Here is a 22489-nt window from a genome sequence, read left to right as displayed (position 1 = left end):
GGATAATGGACGGACAGATTGAGGTGCCCTAGGGAGGCAAAACCAACAGCCACTCCGTCTTGTCGGGATTGAGCTTGAGCCTGCTAGCACCCACCCAGACCCTAACAGCCTCCAAGTACCAGCACATTACATACACTGCTTCACTGACTGGATACGGGGTGGAGATGTAAAGCTATCATCAGCATATTGATGGTAACTCACCCCATGCCCATGGATGACCTTGCCCAGCGGTTTCATGTAGATATTAAAAGCAGGGGTTAGAGGACTGATCCCTGAGGAACCCCACAAGGAAGGGACTTAGGAGTCGACCTCTGACCCCCCACTAACACTGACTGCGATCGACCGGAGAGGTATATGCTCTCAGTGTACATAAAAGAAAATATACAGAATCGGAATCTGTATGTTGCAGAATCAGTATATTGCCCCTAACAATCTGGGTCCCCATTTTGCCAACCTCGGAAGGATGGAAGGCTGAGTCAACCTTGAGCCTGGTGAGATTCGATCAGCCAAAATGCTGGCAGCCAGTGATCAGCCAGAAGTAGCCTGTAGTAGTATTGAACTCTAACCACCCAGCTCACTTATACTTAAGAGTTATTTGTGAATATTCATTATTAGCATACTATAAGCACATGGTTGTAAGTATGCCTAATTCCGAAGAACAGTCCTGATTATTAAGGATGTTACTATCTGGATTCAGTTTTCAATCCATTTACTTGGAAGAAAGCTCCTTTGAATCAAATGAATTGTGTTGTAATTGTTAAAATAATACAGAGAATTAAGGATTATTTATACATCACAGCACGCACTGGCTTAAGCAGAATGATCCTACTGGGGACAATTCTAGCAACGCCCAAGAAAAGTATGTAACATTTTAAATTCCGGCAGACAAGTAAATTATATGTGGCATAAAGCTTATTAACAACAACCCATTAACCAATTATGCAAGTGTGGGCAGAGGTAATTGGTTAAGAACTGGTCCATTTTTTGTAGGACCACAATGAGTATATATTAACTGGAAAAATTGAGCTTTGCTGGGACTTAAAAAAAAATAAAATAAGTACCTTAACTGTGCAAAGGTTAAGGTGCTCATTTGCTTTTAAGAATGATTTGATTTGATTTATTAGATTTGTATGGTATATCATGAAGAGTCCTGGCCTAAAAGACCTCCAAGGCCCATTCAATGCCATGGTTCTGATTTTTGAAAAAGATTAAAAAGAGGGATTCTGAGGTTTAGAAAAGCTATGAAGGCCACTAGGAGGCTGTGTGTTGCCTGCAGACATCATTCAGTGATGAATTTGGGCTGGATGGCACAAACAAATGGGTATTCTTGTATATAAATCTAATTGCAATTACATAGAGTTTATATTATTGTCATGTATTTAATAATCATCTCTTCTCTTGCATTAACAGTAGTGTAACAAATTTGGGTGGGAGCACTGCAATTCCTGAATCCCTGCGTAAGGATCCTTGTGGCTTAAACTTCAACTTTAAACTTAGAGTGCAGAATCCACGTCATTTCTAATAGAAAAACAACTCCTGCTCATGCTGGTCCTCCCTGCCGCTTTCCGAGGAGGAAGAGGATGGGAGGATGGGAGGGGGGGTAGTCAGCTGGAGCTGGGCACACAGTTTCACTTCCACCAGTGGAACTGTGTTCCACCCCGTCCTGCCTGCTGTCCACCCCTGGTTGACTCCCTCTTCTTTGTGGCAACCCCTGAGATGATAATGATGATTATTTATTTATTTATTAAATTTATAGGCTGATTGGAACACTGCTATGGCATCTCCCCTAGTCCTCGTTTTCATTAAACTAGACATATCCAGTTCCTGCAACCGTTCTTCATGTTTTAGCCTCCAGTCCCAATCATCTTTTAAATACTATTTATTTATTTATTTTATTTATTTGTTATTGGCGGTATGCAAAGATATAATATTTATATACATGATACTAGTAGGAGAAAAATTAGGATGGGGGGGAGGGAAGGCACTCTGGACACTTATGCAAGCCCCTTACTGACCTCTTAGGAATCGGGATAGGTCAACGTTTATCTTTTTTATTAAAAAAAATCATAATAGTGGTCCGTGGGATTTAAAATTATGAATTTAGCGGTCCCTGAGGTCCAAAAGGTTGGTGATCCCTGCCCTAGAATGAGTGCAGCGGGATTTCCTCACACAGAAGGACCTCGAAATAGTTTATTTTTATTTATTTGTTTTGTCAAGTACATATTGGTGGTATACAAAGATTATGAGCCGCCCCGAGTTTTCGGAGAAGGGCGGCTTACAAATCTAAATAAATGAAATAAATAAAAAAACAAATAAAATAAAATAAATAAATATTCATATACATACAGTACTAGTAAAAAAAGAAACATTAGGAGAAGGGGACGGAAGGCACGCTGGTGCCCTTATGCACGCCCCATACTCCATTGGGTTCACCTCCCGGTGAGTACAGCGCCCGGGAAGCATCATTTCTTGAGGGGGGGAGGGCTTCTCCCTCCTCTCATAACCGACTTCCTAACCAACCACGCACGGATTGCAGCGCCGGATCTCCGGAGCCCGGCCGTCTCCTAAAGGAAGGAGGCGTGGCGTAGTAGGCCTCTTGCACCGCCCCTAATTAAATCGAGCACGGAGGAAGTAAAGCGTCTCTCCTGGTTTCTACGCCGCCAGCCGGTGCCGGCTTTTTATTTTCAGACCTCCCTCGCCCCGAGTTCATGGCTCCTGCGTCGCTGATCGCCGGCCTTAAGCAAGCGGGCAACGAACAGTTCCGCAATGGGCAATACGGCCAAGCGGCCGGGCTTTACGGCCGAGCTCTGGAATTGCTGGAAGCGGCAGGTAGTGGCGTGGAGCGCGAAGCCCCCGCAAGGCCTCGCTCGGTGTCCGGGACGGGAAGTCCGGGACGGGAGACCTCGGATTAGGGTCTCTGAGGCAGTCGCCTCGTTGCCTCTCTTAGAAACCCTTCCATAGGCGTTGAAAGGGGTGGGGTTTTTTATTAAGCTTCAGCCACCGTGTCGCTCCTTGCTCGGTACCGGCTTACTCCCCAAGTCCGACTCTATTTACTTTTTTCGTATTGTAAAGGAGTTGTAAGACGGAGGTGGGAGGGTCCGGCTGGACTTCAAAGCCACAGCCGAGGGGTGGTGGAAGGGGTGACATTATTTACGTTTAAATACCGCATTCTATTTGCAAAATCACGAAGGGCCTTCTCCCAGACCACCTCTTGGGTAGTGACTTCACCCATTTTATAGGTGGGTGAAAATGAGGAGAGATTCCCTGGCAGAGATTAGATTTGAATCTGGTTGAAACAGCGGTTGGGTAGTAAAAAGTGTGTATTAATTTTGTCCAGAGGCAAGCAGAAGCTTTAGAAAGACGCACAATTCAAAATTGAGTTTGGCCTTGGCTTATTAGAGAAATACTATATATTTCAAAACAAGTTCCTAGAGGAATTCCAATTGATACCAAGGTAGATTTTCTTTGGGCTTAAGTCCTGACCAGACTTTTTTTTTTATTTTTAAAGGAAGGTGGGATGGAGAGAGGGGAAGGGAGGTAGATAGGTGAGATGGAGTAGATGGGGAATGAGAAAGAGAAACACAACATTCTGATAACATATTAATAAGATTGGGGTGTTGCTATGATTATAAAAGAAGCTAGTTAAGAAATTTATGTTTGTTTTTGAGATGTATGTAAAGTACATGCAATTGGTATTTGTTTGAATATGAAGTGGGGGGGGAATAAATTTTTAAAAATGTGGCTAATATTTTAGATTGTAGAACTAGAGCAAAGCTTGAGGATCCTGAGGTGTAAATGCACAAACAAACCCACAAAATCTTGTTACATTTTATTGTGAGCCGCCCTGTGTCCTCGGAGAGGGGCGGCATACAAATCTAATAAATAATAATAATACATAAATGCGGACAGCCAGAATATTTTAAACAGTACCTGATGGCAGAATATAAAAACTCCATCCCATTAGCTGGCTTTGAGCGTTGTTGGCCTCTCTTTTTTTTACCAGCTTCTTAGGTAGATAAGAGGTACTTTATGGTCCTCTGGATTGAAATGGAACAGCATTCTTTCTCTTGCTACATATTCTTGGAATTGCAACCCATGGAATACATAGACCAAATGTAGCAGATTGTGGTGGACATACAAGAAGAACTTTAGGTCTTCATAATTCCCTGGTCTTAAGTTACTGGGAGCCTCTGAGACCTCTTTCATAATAAGCTTTAGACTTATTATGTCAGCAGAGCTATCTGCTGCAGTCACAATGAGAGATTTTTGGCCACCAGCAGAAATGAAAGTTATGTGTGGAGTCAGAAGTTGGATAGCTCTAGTGAAGCACTTTGTTTCTTTTTCTTCCTACTGCCCTGAGCCGCAGAGCTTTAATAGGAGCAATTCATTTTTAAGTATTTTCTGATTATTTCTGTCACCTGTGTTCCTTATGGACTCTAAGGTGAGGAACAGAAACTTATCTCATTACCTTGTAGCTTCAGCCTTGTCATCCTTTCATTTACGCAGTTGTAGCTCATGGCCTTTCCTAAACACAAGAGATAGTGAGTGAGTGACCTTCAAAATAGAAAACAACATTCTGGAATGATAGAACATAGTGAAAGCCCTAAGATATGCAACAGATAAATGAAAGAAATTAGAGAAGACTTAAAATACCTTTTGTAACATAAAGACCATTTTTAAGAAGCATTTCTTTATGTCTTTATAAAATGCTAATATATATTCTGAGATATTTTTTAAAAAATAAATAGTTATAACATCGTTTGAAAAAAATCATATAAAATTAAAGTATCTCCATAATTTGTTTAGGTATCATTTGGTATTTTCTTTGTTATTAATCATGTATGAATAATGGATACAAAGGTTTACATGCTATCTATTAAAAATAAGGTTAAAAGTTGCTAGCTCTGTCTCTTTCCTTGAATAAATTATACTTTAAATTGTATACTGTACGAGCATCATTTAGGGACCCAGTGTATATAAAACAGCAAATGTAACATGTAAGGAAACTTCGTTTTGAATGTGTATATTTATAATTTTTGATGTTTGTATTCAATTGTAAGGAAATTGACAGACCATATAGTATATAAGTAGTGTTGAATTTCATATCAAGTGAAACCATTGATCCATAGATTTTAGTAATGTCTATTCCTGCTAATATGATCTTTTAAAATCTTATCTGAGATGCTCACACATTTGGAGATGCCGGTATATCTAAATGTATATAAACTACATTGAAATGATCCTTACCAAATTATATATATATATATATCTGTGTGTGTGTGTGTGTGTGTGTGTGTGCGTGCGTGTGTGTGTGTGTTCGTAGATTTTCACGGGTACAGCTATGACGGTCTTGGCATATTCGGGGTTTTTTCCAAGTAGGATTCAGAAATTTCTGGCGACGTTTCGACAAGGTCCCACTTGTCATCTTCAGGCTGGTGCTTCTGTCCTTGTTCTTGAATGTTGTGTGTTCGCCCTAGAACAAGGACAGAAGCACCAGCCTGAAGATGACAAGTGGGACCTCGTCGAAACGTCGCCAGAAATTTCTGAATCCTACACGGGAAGAAACCCGAATATACCAAAACCGTCATATGTATACTGTATATATATAATGAATTTAGTTCAGTCATATGTCAACTAGGGAGAACCAATTCAATTTTCAAATAAAAAGACTGTTTGTTTGTTTGTTTGTTTGTTTTACTTGGATTTCTAGGCCACCCTTCTCTAAGGGACTCTGATTACTGGAGTTATTTCACAATTGACACAGCATAAAAATCTAATATATTAATGGTAATATATAATGTGATTGAGAAAATTTTATTACTTACAAGGCACACATTTCCCTTGATTTTTCCCCAATTATGACTTAAGGCTAGGTAGAAATTATGTATACAGCAAAAGGTATCGCAAAAAGAGGAGATTGTGCCAAACCCTTAACATAAGATTGTACCTTATCATAAACAAATGCTGTTCTTGTACCTAGAGCATGTTCGTTATATTTTAATACTTGTCTTTATTCATAGGGGATGTGAATACAGAAGAAAAAAGTGTTCTCTATTCCAATCGTGCTGCTTGTTATTTGAAAGATGGGAATTGTAGTCTTTGCATTAAGGATTGTTCTGCGTAAGTAGCCACTCTCTCAAGAAAAGGAGAATGAGTGCATACATCCCTGTTTTGCTTTTTACTTCTTAGCTATGTAACAGTTGAGGTTTTTCATAGTCTAATTGGGATTGTGAAATAAAGAAAGTAACTAATTCTTTTTGTTCAAAACTCTGAAAAATTATCTTCCACATTTAACTTTTCTGCCTTGTAGAGTTTACATACACTTTCTGTGTATCCAGAGAGGAGAGGGAAAAGGGCATCCCTGAGGATTAAATGTATATTCCTTTAACTGACAAACAGTAGGAAAGGAGAGATTTAAAAAGTGGCTTGCCATATATCCTTAATATAGCAGCAGCCATCTTAACTGCTGACATGGAGTTAGCACTATACCTCTTATGTTTGGGAAATGTAAAAATCAAAAAATGGGAATGTCATATTTCTTATTTACGGTAGGTCTCATCAAGTTGGAAATTCATCCCTGGTGAATCTGGACAAATGCTCACCATCTTGACCTTCTGTACAACTGATTGAGTTGAACCAATTTGGCATTTCAATTTTTTGATAGGCGATTCAGAAGAAAAAAGTTATTGTCGCAAGAGTAGAAAGTTATTATTATTATTATTATTATTAAATAAATGTTATTCAGCATTAGTAAAGATGATATACAGCTATTTCTGAGGTGGGGAGATTTGTAGGAGTAGGTGTTCTTATATCGCAAGTAGGATATAAGAGTAGGTCTTCTTATATCGCAAGCACAATATTTATATATTACACAGTAATCTGTTTTTTATTTTCTCTTGTATCTTGGAAATATTTGTCAGAGACAAGCTGTATAGAAATATTTTATCCTCTTTGATCAAACGCTTAAATCTCTTTGGATAATTCAGCCAAATTTTAAATATTACATTAGATGAATTTAAATATTATTTGTATTGATGGTGCTTCTATGTATATAATATTTCCAGAAAGAATTAAGGAATTAAATATGAATATTAACTTTTTTGCTCTCATGAATTGTTTTCTCCTCTGTTGATTAGCGCTCTGGATCTGGTCCCTTTTGGAATCAAACCTTTGTTGAGGCGGGCAGCAGCCTATGAAGCCCTTGAACGATACAATTTAGCTTATGTGGACTACAAAACTGTATTACAGATTGATTGCACTGTACAGGCTGCACATGATGGAGTCAATAGGTAATCCCTTTCTTTGTATCTAATGAGTAAACAAAAGTCATTGAATGATTTAAAAATTTGATGCCATTGAGATGAATTGGACTGTACTCCTACAGTCTGACTCTAGCACATAGTAGCTGGGAGTCATGGGATAGGACATTCAAAATACTTAGCATGAAATTATGTAGTCCATCAGATTACCATCACATTACAGATTACTGTAGTCTCACTTATGTACTGTATTTTTCAGAATATAAGACATATTGGAGTATAAGACGGACCTTAGTTTTAGGGGAGGAAAATAGTGAAAAAAATCTACCTACCAGGTATTCATCTGGCTAGCATCCTTAGTCTGTTCAGCTTCAGCACATTATTTTATCCCCTGGTTAGGGTTGAAAAAGCCTTTTTCAGAGGGAGTAGGAATGAAAAAAGCCTGCCAAGACTTAGTGCTGGAAAAAACCTTCGGAGAGAGTAGGAAGCTGGGAAGATTGTTAGCACCTAGTTAGGGCTAGGGAAAAAAAGCTTTGTAAAAGCTACATTCGGAATATAAGACACACCCAAATTTTTAGCCTCCTTTAGGGAGAATAAAGGTGCATCTAATACTCCAAAATTATAGTAAGTACATGCTGTGTATATGTAATGTTCTACACTGAAATGTAATGTTTTGGAACAAAGCTTATTTATTTTATTTATTTGTGTGGTTGGTTTATATTCTGTCCTCCAGAAAATCAAGGTGACACACATTACTTTCCCTCTAACAATTTTCCTCCCAGCACACATGAGCTAAAACCCTGTCACTATTAAGGTTCTTGTCAACAGGGAGGCCATCAGATGTTGAGGACAGACATAGTATAAAGTAAACCAAGTGTTTCTTGGGAATACCATATTGAAATAAACATTCTGGAAATGACCATAATCAAAAAATTATTAATCAGCTACCTGCTTATTTTAAGTTATTGCCATAAAATTACCATTACAGTATATGACCAATATTTTTTTCTAAACTTATCAACCAAAATCTTTCTTTGCTTATTTTCTGATAGTAGACATACGTTTACCAAACAGATATTATGTGTTGTAGATACTGCAACAGATAATATCCATTATAATAAGCTTATATATAGTTATCTTCATTTAGAATGACAAAGGCTTTATTGGAAAAAGATGGTCTTCAATGGCGCCAGAAGTTACCCCCCATCCCAACCGTTCCTGTTTCTGCTCAGAGAAGATGGGAGCCTCCTACTGGAAGCCAGGCAGATACTCCAAGACCCAAATCAAGTAATTCTGTTCCTGTAACAAACCAAGGTCAGTAGCTTTCTCATTACTACGTGGTAAGTGACTAAAACATCTCTAGATCACATATACTTTTGTAAAAGATGTTGACCAGTCACTTTCGTTTTTGTTGTGTTGTGTTTCCAAGGAACCATAAATTCATTTTGGAATGGCTGTTGGAGTGGAGGAAGAGAGAATATTTTGGGTAGAAAATAGATAATAAAAATATGTACTAAAATGTGCTATCTGCACATATCACATCAATTAGGAAACATGGTTATTTCTGTTCCTGTTCTGCTAAATAATAGGAAATATTTTTTAGAATAAATAGAGTGGCATTCTATATGAATTGATTTTAGGAAGAAGAGATTTTCATTCCTGATATATTTTCTCTTATAATAATGAATATGCAATGAAATCTTTTCATTTTAGTGTTAGTTTACTGTTTTTTTCTTGAATATGAATTCCAGTGCCTAAAGCTGCCTCAAGTGACCGAGCAAATATGCTGAAACTAGAAGGAAATGAACTTGTGAAAAAGAACAACTATAAGAAAGCTATTGAAAAATATACAGAGAGCATAAAACTCCACAAGATGGAATGCACAACTTACACTAACAGGTAATGCTTATGTAACCAAATGGAAATAACTTCACTAACTTGACTGTTAAGTAATCAGATAATGCCACTGGCAGAGTTGACATTACACTTTAAACCACAGTTTGATTATTTGTATGTATTACAATAATTCATAAGTACTATTTTACAAATTAAAATCTGGTGTAATAAATTCCATTCTGAATTGAAAACAAAAATTATGGCCTCACTAAACTCCATTGAACTTCCACATTACTTTAGATCATTTATTAGAAATAGCAAAACATAATTCAGATACCTTAATACGATGAGGAATGTAAGAACTTGGAACAGCGTCTCCAAACCTTACACCCCAAGAGGAGAGAAAATGGTTTTCTTATATAACAAATATACAGGTAGTCCTCAGGTTACTACTACATTTGAAACCAGTATCTCAATTGTTAAGAGGTCTTTAAGCGAGATACCCATCTGACTGCCTTCCACAATAACCAGAATCCCAGCTCTTCTCCGTTGTGGTCATTAAGCAGCCTCCCAGATCATTAACGCAGAGAAACTGAAAGAGCTGCCTGCTGACTTCAACTACCCTCATGTGTGGAAGCAGACTGCTCTGTCGGGCAGCTGGAATGGAACTCAGATCTTCGGCTTCTGAGTTCTCTTTTCTGCCCTGCCCTGAAGGAGTTCTGCTCCCCAGTGTACATGGAAGGAAACTCTTCCGGTGAGTTGTACGAACAGAGTTTGGATCTGCCAATGTTTTCTGCACAGTTTGTCCTCAATTTACATCCTTTTTTATTATTATGGCAGCACTGAACAACGGGGAATTGCAGCAAGCCCTCAAATGTTGATTGCAGTGCTGGATATTGCATCCAGCAACATTCCCTACTGACTTTCCACAAGCAAAATCAACAAGAAAGGGAGTTAGACGTTGTAGTTACGTAACATTGCTTAACAGCAGCAACCAAAACTGCTGTTGCTAAGCAGCACAATTACCTGTCACTATGCTTTATCATTGTGTCGCTTAGCTAAGTCAGTTCTGATCCATATTATCATAAACCAATGACTACCTCTTCCATGGGGATGTCTACAATGTCATGATAGTCTGTCCCTTTAATGCAAAATTTCCAGATGTTCTGGACAGTTTTTAGTATAAGTTTACCTTTAAATAAGAATCAAAATCAAACCACAAATAGCAAAATTATTTTTCAGCTCCATCACAGGGACACCCCCCCCATAGGAAGTTGGAAATGCATCTCATCAGTGTATCTTATTGTATTTTACATAATTTGAAGCAATATAATGGATATTTTTGCTGTTTTGAAGCCATCATAAAGTTGACAAATTGATAGCTTTGATAGATATGAACCAAAGCATTGCATATAGTATCAGGGACTGGAGATGATTTGTCAGTTTAAAATTATCTCGAAGGCAGAACACCTTAGTAAATACTCAGTTCATGGAAAACACATTAACACATGTCCTTTCTTCCTTCTGTAGTTCTTTATTTAAGGAGAGCATTTTTCTGTTCTGCAGACATTTGTCTGTCTTTCATATTTAAGCAAAACATTTTTCCCATTCTCTTCTGAAGGCAGTTTAGATCCTTAAGTTAAACTGGGCCCGTCAATTAAAAAAGACCATTATAGAAGAATACTGAATTAGAAAAGTTGCTAACAGTATTAATTGCATTATAGAGGAATACTGAATTAGAAAAGCTGTGAACAGTATTAATAGTCAAATAGATAGCAGTTTGCAAAGAGTGAAATGCAGTGGTAAGAATCCTTTTGGTAGAATGCAATTCCGTTTTTATTACAGTCAAATATGCAGCATAGCAAACGAAATCAAAATGTATATTTTAAAAGGGATTATATAGTGCTGTAAATAGTGCAGTTCTGAGAGCCAGCATGGTAAGAAGTTAAGGTGTGAGAGTAGAAGTAGAGAGATCAAGGTTCTTGTCCTCCTTTGGGCATGGAAGTTGGTAGAATGATTCAATCCTAGAAATTGAAGAACTTCTCCCTATCAACTGGCACTGGATCAACATGGTAGATTACATAACCACCAATAAAAAAGCTTCATCCTGTTATGGACTGATGTTGGATATTGGCTTTCAAGCTTGGCAACTTTAAGAAGTGTGGACATGGGCTTCCAAAACTCCACACATCTTAAAATTTTCAATTATGAAAAATGCTGATTTATGGTGATAACAACAACAATGAAAACAGGATCAAAGATTTCAGTTTTCCATTTCTATTATATTTCCAAAGGGCTTAGTAATATTTTCAAGATGACGCTGAAAACTAAATTGAAAGTTTAGAATTGTTATGAATAAATGCTACATGGAGGGGCTGTAGTATATTTGTAAAAATATATATATATATTCTGGAAAACTTCACTATAAAAATTGGATTGGCCAGAATATAGCATTTTATATCCTTTTCAGTTCGTGTCATTTATAAATAAATACTGTACTGGTGGTGACAAATAATGCCAAATAATTACATTCATTATAATTTCAGTGATATGTAAACAGATTTGGGGTGAAGCTTTTCATAAATTGTAGATAACGTTGAAAAATGTGTAAAGCCTTTAACCATTTTTAACACATGCATTGTATGGGAGTATAATTAAAGCCAAACATTTGAAAATACAAATGGAGCACTTTCAATAGATGAATCATTACCTTGAATCCTAGATTGTAACCAGTTGTTTTTGAATATATTGATAGGTTGTTTTCTATATTTCAGGGCTCTTTGTTACCTAAATCTGAAGCAGTATAAAGAAGCAATTGTGGATTGCTCAGAAGCCCTTAAAATAGATTCTAAGAATGTCAAGGCATTTTATAGACGAGCACAAGCATATAAAGAGCTTAAGGTAAATAACTTTTTTTTAGTTTTAGGTAAGTGCACTGTCAACATAGGACACTTAGATTTATATTAGCAGTAAGGAAATAACCCCATTGGGTTCCTTTAAGATTTTCAGGAGATAATACAGTAGCCCCTCGCTATACCGCGCTTCACCTACTGCGGCTTCACTTCATCGCGGGTTTCTGAGGAAGTCGATCGGCAGATTTAAACAGCCTGCCGAACTCGATCGGCAGGTTTTTTTTTTTAAAAAAAATCTAAAATTGTAAATACTGTATTTAAATATTGTATCTAAAATAAATACTGTGTGGGAAGGGTTTATAAACACTTAAAATAATGAAAACTTACCAAACAATTACAATATAAATACTTAAATAAGTACTATCAGTCGATAAATTCCCCATCGCGGATTTCACCTATCGCTGCCAGGTCTGGAACGTAACACCAGCGATAGGTGAGGGACTACTGTATTTGTTACAATGTAGATCATTTTAACTGCATTGCATTTAAAGAACCATATTACAAATTTGGAACTATTGGAGCTGTTTATCATATGTGGGTGTGGATGTATGTGGATGTCATGTTTTTGCTGAATTTGAAAATTGAGGATAGATCTATTTTGGCCTTATTTTGGGCTCATCAGCTAGCCATACCCTCACTGGAACTTGAACTTGCAAATCTTTGCCTTGTAAGGCAGAGAATTAACCTCTAGGCTACAATATCCAATCCCTTCATATGAGGGGGGGGGGGGGGGGATATTGTGTGTTGTTGTGGTTTTTTTCTGTGTAAGTTAAAAAGACAACTCCAAATAATTCTTTCTTTACTTATAAAAGTGGATATTGTATACAGGGACAGGTATTATCTACAGTTAAAGTATTTTAATCCGCTAAAATACATTAAAGGTATTTTTCTCAGAACTTTAATTGTTTGTTTTTCTAGGACTATAAATCCAGCAAAGCAGATATCAACAGCCTCTTGAAAATTGAACCAGAGAACGGTGCTGCTAAGAAGCTACAACACGAACTAAACAAGCTTTTAAAATAAGATAGCTAGAACTCTGTGCTTTTCTGATAAATTTTTGTTTTCAAAAAAAGATTACTGGGATGCGTTTGCAAAATCCTAGGCTTGCTGATGTTTCCCTGGTTCTCCCCTTATAAAAAGTGTCCGTTCTTCTTCCTGCAGTTCTAAAAATTCTGTGTTATCTCTTGAGATCTGCAAATTATATTAGAGGAGGACTTCTAGACTATTGTTTTTAATTAGCACACTATTTGCCCAATGTACTCTTAGTGTGTTTGCAGAGACAGAACTACTAAGAAAGTCTTGACATAACAAGCAAGCAGTAAGACTTTCAAGAGCCTGCTTTGCCTTAATTTTTGTGGACTAGCTTTGGCGGAGCATTTTAGTCTTCAATGTGTTATTTGAAATCTAAAAATGCTTTTGTCCTTTAATATAGAACGGCATGCTGTCCTTTCTTCATTCTATCTATACCTTTTAGCAGTTTGCCTCTTCGGTTCTTGATTTCATGTTCTCTGAAGTTAAATACATGTTGAAATATCTTTCTCTTTTTCCAGAGATACTTTTTTTCATTTTAACCTTGTTATAAGCTAAAGTTCATGTTATAGTGGAGGAGGGAAAATATGAATGGCCCCATCTCAGGGCTGCTTTTGCATCTGCTTATAGTCACTTATCTACAGCCTAGATTCTTGCAAGCCAAAATAAAAAAGCACTCTCAGAATAATTCAGAAAACATCTCTGTAGGGAGGAATTAGTCATGTATGTTGGCATGTTGCATCTCTCACATTGGTCATGTTTAGATGGGTCTGTTGGGCTGTTGTAATTTGGCAACATCTAGGTGACTACACATTTTCCTTTCCTGCTATAGTGAAATAGATTGCAGATGAAAAAACACTTTTTAAAAAAGTATTTGGCCTACTATCCTGATAGCTCTACTTGAGTAGGAGAATTGAACATCCATTTGATATTTGGTAAAAATGCTATCCAAGATTTAGCATTGTGTAACCTTAAAAATTTGTTACATCTTCTTCAGTACCTATATAGATGTTGCTACTCAAATTATGCTATCTCTGCAGCTTTTCAAAGGTGGGTCTGTAGGGGACCCACTTAGAGCACTACTACTTCTTGTCTTAAAGAAGAGTTTTGCCTCTTACTACAGAATAGAGACTTATGCACCAAACATTTTGAGAAGCTCTGTTTTCAATGTACTATGGAGTATCATTTGTTCTTAGAGATTTTAAAGAGAGGGAAACATCTTTCCTTGGGCCTTGTTGCAAGGAATAAGGCTTGTTGGTTATGATATCAAGTTACCTTGTTATTTACTTTCAAAATAAACAAGCTGTTATGATTATAAATTCTGAATATTCCAAAGCTCTTTTTTTAGTGTTATAATACTGGGTGTCCCTTCTTTTTGAAGGAAAGTGATCCTAATTTCATCCCTATGTTATCATTGTATTATTTCATTACCAAGTTGGGAAAGGATTTACATCAGGAATGCATGTGGCAATACTATCTGCTAAAAATAACTGTAAACCGAATAAAATCTCATAATCTGTGGAAGTTTCCAACTTTGTGGGAGGTGGGATGGGATAGTTGATCCACCTTTTCTTTGAGATATCGTCCTAGAAAATGTGCAATCAATTTTCCTCCCCTTTTTGGGGGGGGAAAGGTGGAAAAATTGATTAGGCTGCAGCTTCAATGGGCCTTGGAGAAAGCAAATTATTGGTTTTCGTATAACACTGACAGGAAATTAATAATCCTTGTGGGTCTAGAGATGATGGTGCATCTATCCTGGCCCTTCTTGACTGCCTTTGAATAGCAGGGCATTCTTGAAATAAAAATCAGTACATTAAGGCAGATGGAACTTCACAGAAAAGAGCCATTACTTGTACGGCACAAATACAGGCTAGATCTGTGATGGCGAACTTATAGCATGTGTACCACAGATGGCACGCGGAACCACATAGGTCAACACATGAGCCATTGCCCTAGCTCAGTTTCAGTGTGCATGTGCGTGCCAGCCAGCTGATTTTGGCTCATGCAGAGGCTCTGGGAAAGCGTTTTCAGTCTCCCCAGGCTCCAGGGAAGCCTTTGGAGCCTGGGAAGAGTAAAAAACGGGTCTATCAGTTCCGCCAGAAGCTGGGAAGTATGGGGGGGCGGGTTGTACATGCATGTGCAGGAGACGTGTGGGGGTCATGCATTCATGTGCAGGGGGTAGGGTGCATTAAGTTATGGGTGTGGGCACATATGCGCATGATAGCACGCATGCACTTTCAGCACCCAAGGGAAAAAAGGTTCGTCATCACTGGCCTAGGTGAATACCCTATTTCCAGACAGGTTCCTTAGTCTTCCCTCCCTCTTTTGGAGCCAACTAGAATTGGATTACACACACACCCAAACTATGGTAAGTGCAAGCATAGGCCGAAATGGTAATATTAAATGTAATTCCGGTAATATGAACAATGGTGCCATACTTATCAGGAAAATAAAAGTTTATAATGAGCCCGATTTGTGGCATATAGTATCCCATAGGTTGTATGCCATAGGCTGAACGACCCAGGGCTCATACTTTTTGGCTCACACAGAGACACTCGGAGGGCATTTTTGGCTTCCAGAGAGCCTCTAGGGCAGTGATGGCGAACCTTTTCTCCCTCAGGTGCCAAAAGAGCGTGGGCATACACGAGTGCTCACACCCATAATTCAATGCCTGGGGAGGGTGAAAACAGCTTCTCTCACCCACCGAAGGCGCTCTGGAAGCCGGAAACTGCCTGTTTCCCAACTTCTGGTAAACCCAATAGACTCATGTTTTGCCCTCCCCAGGCTCCAAAGGCTTCCCTGGAGCTGGGGAAGGGGTAAAAATACATCCTCCCCCTTCCCCTCCGGAGCTCTCTGGAAGCCAAAAACGCCCTCCCAGAGCATCTGTCTGAGCCAAAAATCAGCTGGCTGGCACACGTACATGTTAGAACTGAGCTGGAGCAACAGCTTGCGTGCCAGCTGATATGGCTCTGTGTGCCACCTGTGATACACGTGTCATAGGTTCGCCATCGCTGCTCTAGGGGGATGGAGGAGGGCGTTTTACCCTCCCCTAGCTCCAGGGAAGGCTTTGGAGCCTGGTGAGGGCAAAATACAAGCCTACTGGGCCCACTAGAAGTTGGGAAACAGGCCATTTTCGGCCTCTGGGGGGAAACGGGCCATTTCAGCCTCTGGGGAGTGAGGGAAGCTGTTTTCACCCTCCCTGGGCATTGAATTATGGATGCAGGCACTCACGCATGCGCGATAACACACATGCGTGATAACACACACACATGCTATTTTGGCACCCAAGAGAAAAAAGGTTTGCCATCACTGCTATAGGCAGTCCTCAGATTCAACGGTTCAAAGTTATGACAGCCTGAATGCTCCTTATGACAGGTCCTTGTAGCTCTGGCCACCACAGTGAGTTGCAGTTCTAATGTCAAATTTTCTGATGTTTCCTGACAACTTCCACAAGCAAAAATCAGGGAAACTAGCAGGAAGTCACAGCCATGTCCTCACTTACGGAGCCGTATGGTTGTCACTAAACAATGGCAACCAGGCCTGCCAAAACTGCCATTGCTAAGCAATAATGGTTGATATCACTCTTAGCAACAGCGATTTCAATCCTGGTGAATTTTGATGCGACAGATCTGTGTGCTTTTAAATGGTATTTTTCCTCTTGGGTTTTTATTATTTATATTCCTTTGCTCATTTCAAAGCTAGTAGCCAGAATTATTTGCAGGTACACAGTTATATAAACTGAACAAAATAAATACAATAAGTATCAGAAAAGTTTTGAATCTACCCAAAAAACAAAATAAAATTGGTTGTCTACAGTAAATGTAGAGAGTAGCATCTAGAAAAGAAGACAGGTTGGTGAAATGACGTTTCAGCTATTTTATCAAGTCAACAGCAGGAATAAATAAAATGTTGTTACAGGTTCTCAAACATGTGTTACCAAAAAGAACCAGGATTGAAAAATAAATTTGCAAAAAACATAAGAGAATAATTTTGTTCCATTTTCATCTTCCTACTGCATCCTTATATATATACCATGATTACATTACTATAATAGCTATTCAGTGCAAAAAAGAAAACAATTCAAATAAGGCTAGATTTTTGCCAGAACAACTACTTTAAAGGGATATTCACAACATTTCCGGTAACATGAAGCTTTTGTCCTCTATTCAGCTGGGATTGTCCATTTTCTTATTTTCCTGCAACGACATATTTTAGTTTTAATTGGAGAAGCCAAGGCTAATTTTATTTAACAGGTTTTCCAGAGCTTTTTTTTTTAGCTTCACAGCCTCAGCAACAATTTGTTTTTAAATCTTTTTTTTTTCATTTCAATGTGAAAGTCACCATTTGCATCCAGTACCTCAATTGTAAATTAGATGTGCTCTCCCAAAGAGCTCTCTTCCTGCAGTCTACGTGCACTTTAAATCGATTATACTATCCAGATTCATTCCCTGCTAAAGCTATATTTCTCAGTCTTTTCAACTTTCAAATGTGTGGATATCACTCCTAGAAATTATGGGGGTTGAAGTCCATGTGTTTTAAAATTGTAGAGATTGACCAAACACTGTGTTAAGGCATTCTATGCAATGGAAAGTAATGCTTATAAGTGGGGAAGAGGAAGGAAATGGAAAACTAGTCTCAGCAGGTAATGCTCACTCAGCGCACCTTCGTCAAGGGTGAAATGCCATTGAACTGCTCTTGTGGGTTGCTTCAGACATCTGGTGGGCTTGAAGCACGGCTACCGCTTCATCAATCTAACAAAGGCAAAGGCAAGATTGGAGTTTAGAACAGCTGATTGCAGAGTTTAAAATATTGTTTCTGCATCCGAACAATCAGACACACAACCAGGACAAAGCCCTTAAAAGGAGGCTCCACTTGAATGTTATTATTGTTGTTGTTGTTGTTGTTATTATTATTATTATTATTATTATTATTATTATTATTAATTAGATTTGTATGAATGTTGCTGGCTATGTGCATGCTACACTAGTGCATGCTTCTCCAGAGCTCTACTGATGCTCTAAGATGATCAGTCCCAGAATTCTTTGGCTCCAATTCCAATTGAATCTCAAGTTGGAGATGACTAAATTAACATACGAGATAATTATTTAACTACTTTTGTGAAATGGCCCCTGTTTAACAGATCTGGGAAGTTGTCTTTATAGTCCAGTTCATCTGTCATCCTTTCTAGAGGCATCTAGTTGGCCATTACAGGAGGCAGTACAATAGACCAGGTGAACATTTGCTATCACTCTTCCAGTATCCCTATGCTCACAAGGTTGAAACAGGAGTGAAGGTGTGTAAGAGTGAATACTCTACAGTTAAAATCTCTCGGCTCTTGGTCTCTGTTCTTCCCTCGTGCTATCATTATAATGGATCATCATTGAAAAGTTAAACCAGGTATGCATTGGTGGATCCATACAACACTTAAAGGACAATTACATAACCCCAATTTTTACAATTGCACAAGGAATAATCAGGAGATATAAAAGAACAAAGCAGGTGGAAAATCACTCTGCTTAGGAAAAAACAGCCATAGAGATGCTAGTGAGACAAATTAACTGTACAGACTAATCTAACACAAAGTAGGATAGTTCATTTCACTTGAAAAATATGGAATGGCAGAATTAGGGCATTTTTAAGCATGGAATCCCAGTACCTTAGAATAAAGTGATTCTGGTGACTCCAGCATAAGTAGCAGATCAGAATTATCTATCTCCAACAGCATGCCTGTAATCTTCCCAGCCAGGGTGGGGTGTTTTGCATGAATTAGAGGATAGAGACGTTCACCTATGCATAGCAAAAAATAAAAAAGGATTAAAAAAGGAAGTCCTGGGAAACCTGAACTTATCTTGTGTTTTATGAAGTCCAACAGCCAGTTCTATTTCAGCATCTAATTTTTATCCAGCCCATCAACACAAGACTCTGGGTCTGAGAAGTTTGCTAAAATCTTTGAAATAGCTAATATATAGTGATCATTGCCAGGTACTGTGGAAAATTTTAAATGGCAGCTTCTTAGCTAGTCATCACCATTGCTAGGGAATCCATATCTGAAAAGTTAGGCTCATTAGCATGGGAAGTAGAACCTCAGATGGACCACCAGTGCCTCGGACCTAGACCTGTCAATGTTCTGTCATTAAGCGGTTGGGTAAACTGACCAGGCAGATTTCATCCTCCTCTGCAACCTATGTGCTCTCCACGGTTAAAAGATGATACACAAATAATGCAGACAACCCAACTGACAGTCTGGTGTACAGTAGTGGCTAAAGTACTGGACTACAAAACACTACAGACACTGAATTCCAATTCTTCAGGCCTGAAATATGAGCTGGCTGGTTGTCTTTGGGACTCTCATTCTCAATCCAACACACTTCACAAAAATAGGGGAGAAATAGAAGGCATTTGATATGCAATTTATTCAAAGGGAGTACAAGATGAAGGAGAAAAACTGTAGATATAGTCAGAGTGAAATCTGCCTGATTTTTTTAATCCCCAAGCCTCTTGAAAAATTCTAGAAATATTTTGAAAACTCTTCTTCAGATATGCATGAATATCACCGGACTCAATTGAAAGTCAAATCCTTCCTTATTTCACTTTTAATATGAGATAGTTGGGAGTTACTTTTTATGACTTTTGTTTACCATCATTAAATGTTTTGGCGGATAAGATCTACCCAAGAATCCTTCTCAATCAGAGATGAAAAAATGACAAGTACTGTAGTAACTACTGCTCACTGAACGCAAGTTGTTCCAATGGTTAATTGTCTCACTGTTAGGAAGTTTCTCCTTAATTCCACGTTACTTCTCTCTTTGATTAGTTTCCATCCATTGTTTCTTATCCTGCCCTCTGGTGCTTTGGAGAATAAATTGACACCCTCCTCTTTATGGCAGCCTCTCAAATACTGGTATACTACTATTATGTCTTCCCTAGTTCTTCTTTTCTCTAGATTAGCCAAATCCAACTGCCACAACTGTTCTTCATATGTTTTAGTCTCCAGGCCCTTTAATCGTCTTCGTTGTTGTTCTTTGCACTTTTCCCAAAGTTTCAATTTATTTTTTTTAAAAAATCTTTTAAAATAGCACAGTTCTACCTTGCACCCAAATCTGGGAAGATACAGATCTGTAATAGCCTTGCCAGATTTCACATGCATGATATATGGTACAAAAGTAGAAAAATATACCCGATGACACTCCAGGAAGAAATATTATATCAGACATAAACTCTTGGTGAGCCTTTTGTCCAGAGCAGGCTCTAGAAGTAACATTTTCACCAGTCTGCTGTCAATACATTTAATCCAATTAAACCATAAATTTAGTTTATTGGGTTACGCTTGATATTAAAAGTAATAATGTGTCTTAATTGTTTTAACTTAATTGTTTAAGTTTCAATGTCTTTTTTGTAATGTAACAAAACCCAGATGCGGTATTCCAGGTGTGGGCTTACTAAGGCTTTCTTAAGTGGTACTAAAACTTCATGTGATTTTGATTCTATGCCTCTGTTTATACAACCAAGGATTGTATTAGCATTTTTGGCTGCCGCTGCACACTACATGTCACGGTCAGGTGATTGCAATTCAAACACTTGCAACTGGCATGCAATTACAATGGCTGTGGTGTTCCATGTCCACATGGTCCCATTTGCACTATTCACAGCCGACTTCGGACAAGGATAGTCAATGGGGAAGGAAGCAGGAAGTCACAAATGGTGATCACATGACACTGCACGTAACAACCAGAAATGATTTTGTTAATTTCAGCAACCAGAACTGCATTAATAAGTTGGTGCAGTCACATGACATCCCATTTTACAACCATGTTGCTTAGCAATACAGTTTTCAGTCCCAATTACTGTTGTTACAAGCAGTACATGTACATCCATTGACAAGAAAAATGGAGGGAAATTAACCAAAGAGGGAAACAACCTGGAATTAAGGAGGAACTTCCTAACAGTGAGAACAATTAACCCACAGAAGTTGTGAGTGATTCATCACTGGAGGTTTTTAAGAAGAGATTGGACAGCCTGAAATGGTATAGGGTCCTCCTCCTTGAGCAATGGATTGGACTAGAAAATATCCAGCTTTATTCTGATTGATTGAACTACATGCTATTTTTAGAAACATTGTTTTCTAAACTAAACTATGGTAAACATAAAACTTTTTTTTCCATGAGAGAGTTCTGGCCGAGGGGGAAAGGGCTGCCTACTAGAAAATACACACCACTCACCAAGTATTTGTTTCTGTTCTTGAAGAGGTGCGGAAGCCAGCATAGTTGTGGTCAAAGGCTCCTGTCCATGGATATGAATGACTGATTCTATAGCCTAAATCCCAAGAAACAAAATATACTGAGAAGAGCCTTTCCATTCCAACCAAATTAATATCAACTGATGACTCTTTTGGAAGTAGGCATTGGTTAGGAATTTTCTTCTCTTTGCAAACTCATATAGCAGCTATAATAATAATAATAATAATAATAATAATAATAATAATAATAATAATAATGATGATGATTAAGAAGATTATTATTTTTATTTTTATTTTTATTTTTATTATTATTATTATTATTATTATTATTATTATTATTATTATTATTATTTATTAGACTTGTATGCCGCCCCTCTCCGAAGACTCGGGGCGGCTCACAACAACAAAAGAACAATATAATATAATACAAATCTAATAATTAAAACTATGACTAAACCCCCGCTATCATTAAAAACAAATACAATACAGTCACAGCCACAGATAACTTTTAATGGTCAGAGAAGGAGATACATTAATTGCCCCATGCCTGGCAACATAGATAAGTCTTTAGGGTCTTGTGGAAGATGAGGAGGGTGGGGGCAGTTCGAATCTCTGGGGGGAGTTGATTCCAGAGGGCCAGGGCCGCCACAGAGAAGGCTCTTCCCCTAGGCCCTGCCAGACGGCATTGTTTAGTTGATGGGACCCAGAGAAGGCCAACTCTGTGGGACCTAATCGACTGCTGGGATTCGTGCAGCAGAAAGCAGTCCCTTAGGTATTCTGATCTGATGCCATGTAGGGCCTTATAGGTTATCACCAACACTTTGAATTGTGTCCGGAAACTAGTCGGCAACCAGTGCAAGCCGTGGAGTGTTAATGAAACATGGGTGTATCTTGGACGACCCATGACTGCTCGCGCGGCTGCATTCTGCATGATCTGAAGTTTCCGAACACTCTTCAGAGGTAGCCCCATGTAGAGAGTGTTGCAGTAGTCGAACCTCGAGATGATAAGGGCATGAGTGACCATGAGCAGTGACTCCCTGTCCAATAAGCATCAGTCCAACTCAAATCTTATCCAGCAAAAGAATTTATTCTTCCTCCTGGCCGAATTGAAGAAACAATACAGTACCTTTGATTTCTGTACACTATGCAGTAATCAATATATAGCTTAAGTTAACTTAAAAGATGGAATGTTGTTGTATAATATCTCCTTTTCATAC

At 38.3% G+C, this 22489-nt stretch overlaps 2 protein-coding genes across 7 annotated transcripts in view; one reads left to right on the top strand and one right to left on the bottom strand.

Annotated features, from left to right (window-relative positions):
- The first annotated feature begins 2505 nt into the window (after positions 1–2505).
- Positions 2506–14355, top strand: TOMM34 (translocase of outer mitochondrial membrane 34). Its single transcript, XM_070744711.1, has 7 exons — positions 2506–2829; positions 6021–6120; positions 7137–7289; positions 8407–8573; positions 9011–9158; positions 11870–11996; positions 12926–14355. The coding sequence occupies exons 1-7, from the start codon at positions 2709–2711 to the stop codon at positions 13028–13030; spliced, it is 921 nt and encodes a 306-aa protein (XP_070600812.1). The 5' UTR covers positions 2506–2708; the 3' UTR covers positions 13031–14355.
- A 2542-nt stretch (positions 14356–16897) lies between these two features.
- The window catches only part of PABPC1L (poly(A) binding protein cytoplasmic 1 like), a 35335-nt gene continuing 29743 nt past the window's right edge, over positions 16898–22489 (bottom strand). For all 6 annotated transcript variants that reach the window (XM_070744706.1, XM_070744704.1, XM_070744705.1 and 3 more), the window contains 4 exons: positions 21256–21349; positions 18693–18823; positions 17699–17787; positions 16898–17232 (listed from right to left, as the gene is read on the bottom strand). In XM_070744706.1, coding sequence (XP_070600807.1) covers positions 17704–17787; positions 18693–18823; positions 21256–21349 — 309 coding nt within the window. In that variant the 3' untranslated portion in view covers positions 16898–17232; positions 17699–17703. The remainder of the gene's footprint in view (positions 17233–17698; positions 17788–18692; positions 18824–21255; positions 21350–22489) is intronic.

The sequence above is a fragment of the Erythrolamprus reginae genome, chromosome 3 (assembly GCF_031021105.1).
Source record: "Erythrolamprus reginae isolate rEryReg1 chromosome 3, rEryReg1.hap1, whole genome shotgun sequence".
Classification (NCBI taxonomy): Eukaryota; Metazoa; Chordata; class Lepidosauria; order Squamata; family Dipsadidae; genus Erythrolamprus; species Erythrolamprus reginae.
The sequence above is the reverse complement of the archived record's forward strand: the minus strand, read 5'-3'. Positions and strand labels throughout refer to the sequence as shown.

Excerpts from the sequence above, each read along its gene's own strand:
- TOMM34 (XM_070744711.1), top strand. The coding sequence starts at position 2,709 with ATGGCTCCTGCGTCGCTGATCGCCGGCCTTAAGCAAGCGGGCAACGAA. Across the intron at positions 8,574-9,010 it reads TGTTCCTGTAACAAACCAAG|TGCCTAAAGCTGCCTCAAGT; the intron begins GTCAGTAGCTTT and ends TATGAATTCCAG. Across the intron at positions 9,159-11,869 it reads TGCACAACTTACACTAACAG|GGCTCTTTGTTACCTAAATC; the intron begins GTAATGCTTATG and ends TCTATATTTCAG.